The sequence below is a fragment of the Neofelis nebulosa genome, chromosome 6 (assembly GCF_028018385.1).
Source record: "Neofelis nebulosa isolate mNeoNeb1 chromosome 6, mNeoNeb1.pri, whole genome shotgun sequence".
NCBI lineage: Eukaryota > Metazoa > Chordata > Mammalia > Carnivora > Felidae > Neofelis > Neofelis nebulosa.
The window spans coordinates 25,836,140-25,850,388 of NC_080787.1; the positions used below are offsets into that span (position 1 = coordinate 25,836,140).

A 14,249-nucleotide genomic window follows, 5' to 3' on the forward strand; every position below is an offset into this window, starting at 1 on the left:
CAGCCTCTCTGACCAAATGGCAGAGGCAGGGTCTGCTTGGCACTGGAGAGGGGCTGCAGAACCGGAGGTGGGGATGGCGAGGAGAAGCAGGGCTGGACACTTGGGAGTCAGGGGGGTTGTGGGTGGGAGGAGGGGCTCACTCCGGAATAACACAGCAGGGTGGCAGAAGTAAATAGGAAGTCCTAGAAGCTGCTTGGTTTGCTCCAGCTGTCAAGAAGGGGGAGGAGAAAACCCTGTGGGACGGGGGAAGAGGGTGGGGGCTGTTAGGAGGTTATTTAAGAGCCAACTTTCTTGTCCTTTTAACTGCGTCCTTTTGAGGAAGTGTCCCTGAGCAGCACAGCGCCAGCCTGAGGCTAGGGCACCTCGGGAGGGGACCGCAGGTAAGCAGCCCGGCAGCTGCGAGCCTGCAAGCAGGAGCCAAGGGGCCCCCGCTCGGTCTGCCCCCTGCCTGGGGTTTCCGGAAATCCTTCAGAGGGCTGCTCCGGGTGTAGGGGGCGGGGGAGGGGCAGCCTCCTTGTCCAGTTCTGTTCCTAGTCCTTATCTCCGCGCCTACCCAGCGCCACTTCCATCAGAGGGGGCTCCTCAGGTTCTTTTCCAAGTAGCCCTGAAGGCACTGCTTGCAAGAAGGCCACTAGCTGGGAATGAGGGACTTGGGAGTGCTCCCCCAAGGGAGGACTCTGGAGGGGTGAGACAGAAGGATGGAGAGAGATAGGGAGATAGAGCTAGGTAAGGACACCTACTTGGCTAGGCTTTCTGTCCCTGTGCATCCTCTGTTCCCCTCCCCAATTCGAGAGCTGAACTTGAGCGCCTGCCTAGCCCCCTACCCCCCTCTCACCTGTGAGAAGGGAGTGCTTCTGCCCACCCAGCCAGGCCTGCACAAGATCCTCTTACTGGCCAAGCACCTGGGGATCCCCAGCTCTCTGCTTTCTGGGTTCTCTCTCCCAACAGGCCAGTGCCCCGCTGGGCTCTGCTCTGTGCTACCCCCAAACCCTCTCTCCCCTAGTGATCCTAAGCCCACCCTTGTTATTCCCTTGCAGAGGACTGCTTTTTCCCCTGCGTTCCCTCCATCATTAACCCTTTCTCCTTGTCCCATGAGTTCACTGGAGACTTTGTGTAAATATGTCTGTAGGTATTTATGGAAACCTATTCAGACTTTATACTTGGAAACATTGCTATCTCCGTCCCAGACCAAATACCCTAGTAAGTGATTATCTTGTCTCCAGCTGTGTTGCCTTTGCTTCTAGAACAGTCTACTCTGGTTTGCCTCTATAGTGGAGGCTCTTCATCTTTGGAGGGTGTGCTTGGTTTTGAAAAAAAAAAAAAAAAAAAGCCAAATAGCCAAGAGTCATGACTGGGTGATCCAGGTGATCAAGGTGAAAGCTTCATTTGGGTCAGAAACAAGGGCTCCCTTTATTTGGTCAGTCGGTCAACAAGTACAGACTGGGGAGTGACAGTGAGGTGTGTGGTATTTGAGCTGGCTCCTTGCCTGCACAAACTCCGGAGGAAAGGGAAGTAGGCTTGGAGCTAAGGCACTGTTAGCACCACTGACCAAGTACATTTACAGAAAGGCTATTTATAGCCTTATTTAAAATTGCCAGTGTCCCCCCCACCCACCCCCACCCACCCCCACCCACACACACACAGACTCCATCTGCCTTCTCCTCTGTGTGGTCCTGGCTCCAAAGTAATGGCCACCTTCTTATACCCCTTTGTGTTTACTTCTGGAAAGTGTGGGCTCCACCCTAACCCTCACTAGACTCTAGGTCAACAATCCTCTGTTTCGTTCTCCGATGTATCCCAAGTGCCCACATCACAGCCTGACACATAGTAGGCCCTCATTAAACATAGGTTGAATTACACTGCAAACATGCTTTAGAGGATGCTGCTTATCTAAACACGGCTGGATGAGGTTGTTCTTAAAAGTAACTTAGGCTTCCTAAGCCTGTATGAAATGGACATACATACAGGCATATGACAGTAAACATTGCTCACAAAGATATAGCCTTTAGAGGTAATGAGGGGATTAAAAAAAAACCTGCTTTCTAAAATTGTTTACATTTTTCATTTCTTCAAATAACCCCCTTTTCTTCTGCTTTCCATATGTTTTGACAAACAAGAAATCTCCCCAAGATCCTTGGGGAGCTATACTCCATCATTAGACTAATCCTTACTGCCACTTCGCAAGTTTTATTTATGAGAAACTCAAAATGTGTTGCTCCAGTGCTATCTCACACAGATATGTCTGTTTCTCTATTTTTGAATCCTTGTCTCCAATGTAATTCACCTCACATTCCTTTTCTGTGTCTCCCTTTCCCACCCCCCATCCCTCCTCCCAAGGAGCTTGTGAAGCTAAGAATGTCGGAGACCTCCGCACCTGCACTTGGAGGCAGGCGAGCCCTGCCCCGAAACGCCTCCAATGCGGCAGAGGATGACCTCCCCACTGTGGAGCTGCAGGGGCTGACCCCCCGGGGCTTCAACCTGCAAGGTACAGGCACAGCCACCTGCTTCTCCCTGCAGGTGCTGGCTGGGTCAGCACCCTTTGTCTCCACTAAGCTCCCACAAAAGAGGTGCCCCTGCCAGTGTCTGGTATTAAAGAAAAGACTCCCAGGCCTTCTTTGGAGTGGTCAAAGGACCAAAGACTCAGATTCTTGTCCCAGTTCTGCCACTTAATAGCTTTGTGATCCCAGGGAAGTCACTTTGTCTTTCTACCTCTTGGCTATTTCCTCTATAAAACAAGGGCGCTGGCTTAGCGGGTGCCTCTTCCAGGGCTACCGTTCTGTTTTAAAAATACTCTCTAGTTGGAAGTTTCCACTTCCAAAATATTGTGGCTGTTTTGATTGTCTGGCTTTTGCCTCCTTCCTTCTCCCTCCTCCCTCCTCTCTCCATCACTGTGAATTTCAGAGCTGGAGAAAGATGCCAGACTCTGACAGTAATGGAGATGGAAACCCTCTATTTGTCTCCAGAGCAGCCTGCTGAGCAGGTGAGGCAAACTGCTTCCCCTGCTCTTGCCTCCACTGATCCCCAGGGACCTGCTCTGGGAGTAGCAGCCAGAAGCTGACCTCCGCTCAGCCCTGTCAGCTGTGATGGGACCCAGGTGCCAGCAGTGGCTTGGTGACACAGGTGCCATTCCCTTGGGCCATGGCAGGGACATTCAGACTCATGTCCCTGAATGGCATCTAGCAGGGAGCACTTTTTGTCAGTAGCACACATGCACCAAGCCCATTTTTGCTCCTGAGGGGGCTCTATGCTAAGTTTCATTGGGTGTGAACACCCACTTGCTTGGGTAGGTGCCCACCATCACCTTGGGGTGTGTGGCTAATTTGCCTCATCAGAAAGAGGTCAGCAGTTGAAAGCAAAGAAAAAGAACAATGCCGATCACTAACAAGTCCAGCAAATCAGAACTTCTCGACATTGTGGACAGATTTGATTGTGTTACTATCACATCTAGCCGGTTGATATTCAATTGTGAAAACAGAGAGAGATCTAGTACCATCCATTAAGGTACCATCCAAATTTGGAGGAGAGAACTCACAGAAGGGCATCTTCAGTTTAATAGAAGGGTCCAGACAAACTTGTGAACTTGTAGTTCTGAGCTATCTCTCCCAGCTGGGTGCCACATTCTCTACAACTTCATCAGTAGAGCCACAGAACAGAGTTAAAAAGGACTTGCTAATCCTCATGTTATAGGTGAGGAAGATTCAATCATCTAAATTCCCATGTTACAGGTGAGGAAACTGAGGCCAAAGCAAGTAATTAATGTCCACTCCTTCACGGACCAATCTAAGATAGGATGCTTTCTTCCTTCCTTTCTTCCTTCCTTCCTTCCTTCCTTCCTTCCTTCCTTCCTTCCTTCCATCTTTTGAATGTAAATAAAATTGGAAAGCATGAGCATGTAAAATTATCAAGCAGATTACCTTGGTGTATTCAGTTTTCTAGAAAAATTCCCCTCTGGCAGAGAAGACTCTGGGCCCTGGGGAATGGTGGCCAAGGTGCTAAAAGAAGAGGGCAGGAAGAACAGAAAGAGAGAGGGGCACAGGATCAGTGAAGAGAAATGTGCACAGTGAGATGTAGCAAAGAACACCCCGGTCCGAGACTCAGAAGACCTGGGTTCTGTTTCCACACTTGCCACTTGCTTACTTTGTCACCCAGGGGAGCTTCATTTTCTCCATCAGGAAAATGGAAGCAATACCTACTTTACAGTTGGCCATTGTGATCAAATGACCAGTGCCCATGAGACGCCTGATCCATAGGACGTGACCTACAAATGCTCCTTGATTCAGAAGCAGATTATCATACCCTACTAGGTTAGGGGCCCACCACAGTGAAAGGGGCCCACCACTTCCAAGGGGAATGTGTAACCACCTGCAGGGTCTGTCTACCTGAAATCTGAACAAAATGTTGCTAATAAGAAATCAAAACTTCCAGAAAACTTGAGCAGGTGGGTTGATTTAAAAAACAAACAAACCTGGGTTTACTGTTTTTTGTTTATTTTTGGAGGCACAGGTGGGGAATTATATTGAAGAGAATTATTTGGAAAAATCAGTCATCATGTATCCACAGCCCAAGTGACATTCTGGGATACCTATTACAGACCTTGGCAGACGTGTGTGAGTGTCCAATGACTATTTGTACAATGAATGAACAGTCAGTCACTGGAGAATTGAATGACTCATCAGTCCTAGAGTCATTATAATCTTATTATTAATAGCATGTTCCAGATTTCATAAACATGCATGCATTTAATGTGAACTAATTGCTACTCACTATGAGAAAAGGGTCTCAGAACCCAGGGAGCATAGAGGAAAGTCCTAGATGAGAACAGAAGAAAAATACCAGCATATAAACCACCTGATCAAGGAGGACTGTCTCCTACTTATCCTTTATATTTCAAATTTCTCTGACACGAAATACATCAACTTGTTCCAAGTTATCCCCTGCTAAAGCAGTCACGGTATTTAACTTCTGTCTTCTTGCAGCTTATGCAGTGACCACTAGGGGCGTCCAAGAGGGCTTGGATCTCCCTGAGCCCCTGCCTGAGGACGCTTTGGCTCTCAAAGTCGTAAGGCAAACTCTCCTCATTTTTTCCAAAAGCGTCCCTTTAACAAGCTACTTGTACCAAGCTGACTGAAAAGGCAGAAAAGCAAGAGGAGGAAAGGGGGGAAATGGCAGATTTTTCGCTTCAAACAGCCTTGTGGCAGTTGATGTATATAATATACACTGAATGTATACCCTTAATTCATAGCTTTTGTGAGTATTTGGTTAAGAATGACTTTAGCCTGCATTTCAGATTGTATAAACTCACATAAAGTTCCTCCCATCCAGCAGCACACTATTTACAAGAAATTGAAATATTTGAGGCGACAGTGAAACCCCAGAGATAGGACCAGCTAGTCTCACTGGTGACGTTTGACATCTTCATGTGTTTTTAGGGGTCCTTAATGCCCTCTTCCAAACTCAGTTGTAGCTGAGAATGGTATGTGAAAATCTCCTCAGATTTCTAGATTTGCATCTCTTCCTATTAGACTGTTCTGCATGCTCAGTGGTTATTTCTGAAAATCTCTTTACAGCTTTCCTGGTCTCAAAGGTTATTTTAGGAGATGTAATGTTCGGGAAGATAACCTTATATTCTTGCTCTGGTTTGACTCTGCATTGTTAACCATAGTGATCATTTACAGTGATGATTATAATCCTTATTGGATACATCTAATGTGATGAATTCAACTGGAAAGCAAATCTGGATTTCTAAAAAAAAAAAAAATCAAATGCAGGAGAGATCTTGAATCTTTCAAGCTAATGGAGTCTTGTACCTTTCTGAGCATCTCCTCCTTCCCACCCCATTCCCTGTCAGAACCAGATCAACTAGTTAACTAATTAATTATAAATCTCTCCTTTGTGCAGAATAAACCTCTCTGGGTTGAAGATTTTTAAAAGAATAAGAAAGACATTTAATGTATGATTCAGAAATGAGGTTGTATAGAATCAATTCATTCTTTCATTCGGTTTGTGTAAAAGCATTTAATGACTGCCACCTGTGTGTCAGGAACTATGCTAAGTTCTCTCTGGGGACACAAAGATGAGTAAGCCAATCCCTGGCTTCAAGTGGCTCTCCATTTAGTAGATGATATAGACACAGAAAAGATCATTGAAATTCCATGCAAAAATAGTGTAACAGAAATTATGCCTATTGCAGCAAAAGAACAGAGAAAGGGATAACTTGGTGTGGGTACAGTGAGAAAGAGGACAACTGAGTTGGGTCTCAGAGGATGAATAGGAGTCTTCCAGACAGGCAATGCATGGGAACTGCATTTCTAGCAGAGAGAACAGTATTTATCAAGTAATGGGGATATGGTGGGGGATAAGCCTGGGGAAAGTAGGCAGGGACCTATTGTACACTGAGGTACACTGAGACCTTACCTTTCCTCCTTGCAAAGGATTCTAAATAGCAAAATTAAATCATCAGAATTATGTTTCATGAAGGCAATTCTAATGGTGAGGGGAAAATGGAGAGAAGGAAATATACTTGGAGGCTGCTGTTGAGATACTTCCAGCAAGAGGAGAGGTAGGCCAGACAGATTTCAGTGTCTGGAGAAGATGCTGGTCTCACTTCTTACTCCACCTTGCTCTGGGCAGCTAAGCATTTCTTATACAGTTTACAGTACAGGACATTTGAATAGCAACAGTTGAAAAACAATAAGCTTCTTTTTAAGAAAATGTTTTTAATCATTCTAATTAATGATACTTTAAAACTTGAGGTTCTAAAGGAAATATGAGAAAGGAACTTTTATCCTGTTGTTTCAACAATAAACAGACCTACTTCCCCATGGACAGTACTTATGCCTACATTTTGGTAATAATATTACCGAAGATTGCATGGAGATTTCATTTCACTAGGGAATTCCTAGGATATGAACCTAAACATTTAACTTATCTCAAGATTCCATCTGTGACAGGTATAATCATTCTCCAAAGAATATTTTTACAACCTAAGGAGAAAATAATCTACTTTTTTTCATATTAGGGAAAGGGTAGGAGGACCAGAAAGCAGCTGGCTCATGAGGAGAGATTTTTTTTTTTAACCAGTCCATTTTCTGATGTGTTTGGAATTAGGCTAAATTGTGTTAGGTAGACTTTTTGAAAGCTGTCACTTTGAAAGAGCAAGCTGCCAACTTTCCAGCTATAATATCTCTCTAAAACAAAAACAAAAACAAAAACAAAGTAGCTTAGCAATGAGTGGCTCTATTTTGCCAGGTACCCGGCTTGGACAGGGAGAAGCAAATTCATTTCCTGTTTATGGCGAATGGAGCCTAGATGAGAAGTCTCCTTCAATCTAAACTATGTCTCATTAATCCAATAAGCAAAGCAGAAATCAATATGCCAGCTTAATGAGTGTTTACTGTTTACTACATGAAGAGGGACAGCGCTGACCAAAATGGACAAGAGAAAGAACTATGATGTTTTTATATCTATGCTCAGATTTTACAACCAACATCTATAGACCCCTTGTTATTGCTAGGTATTGTAAACACCAAATACAAAGCTTGATCTGTGGTGACTGTCCATGAGCAATGAAAGAAGTGTTGTTTAATCAGTGGTTTGAGGACCTCACCTTATTCCCCAGTGCTCAGGCCAACCCCTAGCAAATCCATAGAGCTATGCTGTCCTTTCCTTCTCCCTCTAAGGATAAACAACCCTGCTGGTTACCCTTCCATATGTCTTGTCCATTTGACTAAAGTCTACAACATTAGTTCTTTAAACTCTTACTTTTAATGTCGCTTTTAATCTTCCGTGTCTTGGTCAAGTTTTATTTTTTAAATGAAATGTTTTCATTGGTTTAAATTATTTTAATATGCAGTTTTATTTTAAGAGATTACAAAGGGAAATCTTACTAATCATTGCCTTGGTTTTTCCTCACATAGAGTACAACCATAGTTTTCCATGATTTTTTTTTTTCCTTTTTTCCTGTAGGCACTGACCTGTTGGAGGATTGTTGCAGTAAAGAATGAAAAGATCATTTAGAAAAAAATAGAATTTTTTAAAACTCCATACTTAGAATAAGCATTATCAAAATTATAACATTGCAGACTACATTATTTTAAAACAAATTCTTCATGTATATGCTAACATATGTTTATTTCATATATTATTATTTAATTTATATAAATATATTTAATATATATTTATGTGACAAATATAAACATATTATATATATTTTTGCTTTCACTATGAAACCGTAGTGGTTTTTTTGGCTTATGTTTTATAGACTCAAAAGAATCTATTAGTACTCTTATTTACCTTTTGTTATAAGTAATATATGAATTATGCACTATCAAGGCATGGAATCTTTATTCCTGTCTGAAATGAAAGTGCTACTCTGGGGGCCTCATATTATGAAACCACAGATCACTACCTTCAATGCTGTACAGTATATAATATACTATGCACACATATATACAATATACTATATATAGTCCTGAAATTGGTATCTGTTAAGAATGAAATTGTCTGATAAATAACATTTAAAGGACTCCCGTGATTAATCTTCTGATAAATAGAATATCCATTTTATGATGAATAACCAACTCTAAGTTCCAAATTTTCAGGCATTACATTTGTTTAAAGTAAAAAGTGGCATATTTCCCATGGCGTCTTTTCACGTCTTCCCAGGTACAGTGAAGATGAGATCTTGTCCGCAAAGGCTTATAGTTTCATAGATAAATGGCCTATATTAAGATGACACAAAGTGCTTCATGATAATAATTTTTTATTAAAAAAAGGAAAAACATATTCTGGGAATATGGAGGGGAATAAGGAGGGGAAATTTATTTCATCCACTTGTGGAAATGCAAGAAAAGAAAAGCAAGCCTGTCTTCTCAGAATACACCTCCCCATTTTGCAGATGATAAAACGGAGGCACAGGAAGTTTGTATAACTGGTCCAAAGTCATGGTAATAGTGCCAGAACTGGGATTTGAGTCCAGAAAATCTGCCTCGAAAATCTATACTCTTATCCACTATGCTATTCTCCTCTCTTAATAATAACAATGATAATACAATGAAAATAATTTGTGAGAATTTGCTAGGGCCAGACACTGTGCTAAAGCAGTTTACATACATTTTTTCATTTAATCCCTACACAAACCCTGTAAAGCAAACATTCCATTGTCTTTTTAAAGGAAAGAAAACTGAAGCTCAGAGAGATTAAATAACTTCTCTGAGGTTGCACAATTAGTAAGTAGTGAAGCATCACCCGGAACATATTCTGCAAAACACTGAACTCCACAGAAAATAGTCCCCATGAGCATTTAAGTTTGGAAAACATGGCACCTATAGGATATTTACAATGCACATCAATATATTAAAGTCTCCCATAAATCCTGCAAGAATCCTGATTGACTTTGGTTAAGCAGCATTTTCCCAAACTGGTTTAACCGTGGAACTCTTATTCTTCCAATAGATATCAGTACCCCACAGAAGTAGTACTGTGTTTCACTACTTCAGGGATAGACTGACTTTAACCAGACTCACTAGACATTAACCAAATTCATTAGACAAGCTCATGGAACTAGAAAGCCAGAGTTTTCATTTGCAATAAGAATAAAACCAGTGAGAGCCAGATACTAAAACAAAACAAACAAACAAAAAACCTTGAATTTGTCTTTCTAGCTTTATCTTTCCCTTTGGTGAGGCTGCTTGGGAAGCCAAGGCATAAAGCCAATATACTTATTTTCAGGGGCACATTATCATGGAAGAGGTGGTGGGATGAGATGAGGCAAATCCTGGCAGTGCTCCAGAACCAGTGCTTTCATCACCTGGAGGCAGATTAGACTCATCCCATCCTTCACCTGGAGTGCCACAGCAGACTCTCAGCCAACCCTCCTGCCTCCAACACTGCCACCATCCATTCCTTTTCTTACTCTGTCACCAGAAGCAGTTGAAGCTTATATACATAAATCTAATCATGTCATTTTACTGTATCAGATTTTTCACTGGATCCCCAGTGCCATTAAAATCCAAATTACTCACATGGTCTACAGGACTGGCATGAGTGGCTCCAGCTTACTTTTCCTCTATGGTCCCACTAGCACATTCCAGCCAACCAATCATGCTTCAATTTCTTAAGTAAACTACGCACTCTCTTGCCTCAGTCTTCACTCATCCTCCTCTCTCCCTGAAACATCCTTCCCCACCCCTTTTTCTACCTGGAAAACTTGCTCATCTTTCTGACCATTGTTTATATACCTCCCTTCCTCCAAGGAGCTTCCTTAATCCCCCCTGCCAAATCTTGGTTACAGGTTCCCTATACCTTCCAGATACCCTCCTCCATCAAATACCCTGTACCACTTTATCAGAATATTTATGGTGCCATGTCATAACTATCTTTTCAATTTTTAGTATCTACCACTGTTCATTTATCTAGGTTGTATTTACTAGGCAGTGACCTAAATCAGCATTTATATTCATGTCTTGAATGGCAACATAAAATGACACACATAAAATTCCTGGAGGACAGCAAGTTGGGGAGAGTATTAAATACACTGAATATATGCTTAGGGTCTAAAATTACATTAAAAGCTTGGACCAATTAACCAAATGCAGTAAGATGAAATTCAACATAGATACATGTAAAACCTTAACACTGAGCTACAAAGAAGAAAATCTTTGCATAGATATGGCTAAATAGCAACATGAGTGAGTGGTTTCTAAGGGTCTAGATTGAATCCTAATCATAGAAATGACATCAGAATGTATTTTTAAGGGTTTCTCTTTATCAGGTGCTTCACATTGATCAATAATAAGATAGAACTATTTAAAATACTAATGATATCTTAGACTGAAATAACAGAAATATACTATTTATTTGGAAAGATGTAGTGGTCTCATTGTTTTTCATTGGGAATTTATAAAATGGAATATATTCCAGAACAAAGTAGTGGGTAAAACGTCTGGAAAAGAACAGTGGAAGAAATGGTGAATGTTTTAGTCAAAGGAATAGAAGCTTTTACATACCTAAGGAGTACCAGATGAAATGAATAGAATGCATTCTATATTTATCCAGAAGTCAGAACCAGGATCCATTGTTAGAAAAATTGCAAGGAAGCAAATGTCAGTTCATCTTACGGGAGTTTTTCAAATAATTAAAATTGTTTAAAAATGGACTGTTTGCCTTGCGAGATAGTGGGTTTCCCATTCAGATGAAGACAAAAAGTCTAAGTATTCGGGCTTTCAAGATGTTTCATGCAGTACATAGGTCTATCAGATGCTCTAGAAAGTGCCTTTGCCCTCGGAGATTCTGTGAGGCTCTATCAGTGCATTCCTTCCAATCATGCTGATGGAGACCTGATTAAACCCATTTCTGAGGATTAAGTTTTTAGACATTTAAACAAAATGAAACGTTATGGAAAGGTACAGTGTGAAGAAAGATGACCAGATGAGTTGATTACTAAGTTCCTTTTCAACTAAGACATTTATGATTCTCTAGCTCTTTCTGAAGTTGGCTTAACACTGGGGACTGTAACCTTAATAAGGTCAGAGAACTTAGGGGGGAAAGGCAGCTTAGAAGAGAGAGGTCTAGAGAATTAAACATCTTCCACCCACAGCATAATGGAAGGAAAGTGCCCTTCAGGGGACCATGTTCAGGGTTCTGCGATGGGGTAAAAATAAAACTGTATCTTGCACTTTCTATGTGGTGTAATATCACAGTCACAGTAACCCACTGAGCATCACACCGACCATCAGAGTTTATATTTAAGCTCTCCACAAGTAAGACTATGGCCCCACTATATGCCAGGCATAGTATGAGAGCCGTCGTCATGTTATGTCATTGAATCTTTGTAGAAATTCTCAAAGTATTAGTATCCTCATTTGAAAGGTGAGAAAAAACTCAGCTGCTATGAGGCAACATCCCTTACCTAAGTAATTAAGATGCCTGAGATTCAAACTCAGGATTACCTGGACTTTGAATTAATGAAGAATGTTTCAGGAACTCCTAGACTTTTGAACTGGAGAGTATCTTGATGAGTCCAACTTCTTGATTTCACCTATGAGACAAAAATGGGTTCAGAGGGGACCAGGTGTCCTTTTACACAGGATTCCTGTGTCAAAGCAAAGGAAGGCACTGGAGTCTTTGAGAGTGATGCTCCAGCATGATACAGACTCAGCAGCTGTGCACCCTGTGTTCACAGCCGTGAGGGCAAAGCATGCAACAGGTGGGTTCAGGGAAAGGGTGGGTGGGCAGGAGGCTAGTGTACCCCCACCAGCCTCTCTCATGAATTCCCCTTTAGAACTCCAAGTGTGCACACAGAAATCTGTCTCTAGACTAGATCTTGCAAACTACAATGTAGATGGGTAGAGTGACCTCCACATTGAGTGATCATTTGCAGAGGGAACGGGAGAAAGGTGGGAGGGGATCTAACTGTTACCTGGTGCTATCATGTCTCAAATAAGTGTATAACTGACATATACTCTCCCAATTCCAAAAACCAAAGGAAAAACCTATAGATTTTTTCAGCATACCATGGTTTGACTTCCAGACTGGTCATTTAGGAGCTAGGGAAATGTGAAGCTTGTTCCTGCATGTTCAAAGTGGAAACCGTTATATGTATCTCAATGAAATGTCAGTATCCTTTTTCCACACTTGTTCTTTTTTTTCTTGCCTTTGAGGAATCAGATCTACTTTTAGAAATAACAAAAGGAGGGGTTTTTGACCCTTTCTAAAGTAAGAGGAGAATTTTGGATTAAAGGTTAACTTTGTCCTTGTAACATCTCTTTGAGGGTTTATCATATTTGGTTCTTCCCTTTTCAAAGATAAGAAAATTGAAGTGGCTATACTCTGCTTATCCCTAGTTAGTGACATAGTGAGTTGGTAGTCATGATGGTGACCACCTGCCATCATGAAAGAAGTGTGAGTGTAGGAATTTGAAGACTTGAACTCTGGTCCTAGTTTCTCTGTACCTAGACATGTATGGGAGGCATCATCAACACTGCTCTGTCTATCCTACAAAAGTGCCCTGTGGTATAAAATGAGATTAGAGGGGGGAAAGCTTTTAAAGTCATCGTTAGAACAAGAATGTCACAAGAGACTGACCCCCAAATCCACCAGCCCCCTGTAGAGGGTTCTATCTAACAGGCCTCATTAACTTGCTTCTTCAAGAAAAAACAATCTATTTTTTTTTTGAGTTTTGGTTAAACCAAAGTTACTCAATGGTTTCCCTTAATTGTTTTCTATGTGTGTAGACTACCTTAATGTCACAAATGTTCACCTGTTCAAGGAGAGATGGGACACCAACAAAGTGGACCACCACACTGACAAGTATGAAAACAACCACCTGATTGTACGTAGAGGACAGTCTTTCTTCATTCAGATTGACTTCAATCGTCCATACGACCCCAGAAGGGATTTCTTCAGAGTGGAATATGTCATTGGTAAGTGCCACACACAAGTCATGTCATGATAGTCCATCTATGTCATCACATCATGATTGTCATGATATCATGGGTTGCATAGTAGAAAGGGATACAGGTGCAATTGTGTTATTTCCTAGAATTATACTGTGACAATTGGCTGGACCTGGGACCATATCCAGCTCCAGGACCACCTTATATTCTAAGATGGGTCTGTATAATGCCAAACACCAATAATTTGGGCCTACCCTGGTAAAATTCTTACATACTAAAAGTGAGTATAATTAATACAAAATGTTAGTTAATTAAATTATTTTTCACAAATGGTTTTGCAATCCTATAGTGTGGTTTTTAGTTTATCAGCTCTACTCTTATGATTTATTTGGTTTTATGTACCAAAATTATTTGCAATTCTCAGTATTATTTGAAATTCTTACTATATAATCTCCATACAAGCATTTCTCAAAGTTTGCTTTGCTCTAAACTGCTCCCATGTAATGGCTCATAAAATATAGACCATCAAATAAAGTTCACAAAACATTTATACTCTAATCTCCTTTTGTAGGTTGACAATACACATTAGCTTAACAGTTCAGGAAGGTACCATTTAAGTCTGTTTGGTTCAGTGTTTCCCCAATTAATTTTATCCTGGAATCCTTTATGTTATAGCTATTAACATTTGACACATTTTAGTAAATATTTATCTAGACATTTACAAATATAGCAAGTAAACACATGCACAAAAAAGCAAAAATGGTTCAATATCAAAAAAGCTGTCCATATAATCCTATATATAAATAAAATAAAAACCAAGCAATCAAATTAATACTCACTGAAAGGAACATATTA

The 14,249-nt window shown here is 41.1% G+C and overlaps 1 protein-coding gene and 1 long non-coding RNA gene across 4 annotated transcripts in view; both read left to right on the forward strand.

Annotated features, from left to right (window-relative positions):
- Positions 1–232: 232 nt before the first annotated feature.
- Positions 233–14,249, forward strand: part of F13A1 (coagulation factor XIII A chain) — a 250,016-nt gene continuing 235,999 nt past the window's right edge. For 2 of the 3 annotated variants that reach the window (XM_058733106.1, XM_058733108.1), the window contains exons 1-3: positions 233–380; positions 2,338–2,485; positions 13,233–13,421. In XM_058733106.1, coding sequence (XP_058589089.1) covers positions 2,356–2,485; positions 13,233–13,421 — 319 coding nt within the window. In that variant the 5' untranslated portion in view covers positions 233–380; positions 2,338–2,355. Of the gene's footprint in view, positions 381–557; positions 727–2,337; positions 2,486–13,232; positions 13,422–14,249 lie in introns of those variants that run through there. The other variant, XM_058733107.1, reaches the window with a different exon arrangement.
- On the forward strand, positions 2,493–10,866 carry LOC131513834 (uncharacterized). The gene is made up of 2 exons (XR_009262820.1): positions 2,493–5,059; positions 9,730–10,866. It is a non-coding gene; the product is annotated as an uncharacterized LOC131513834 (long non-coding RNA).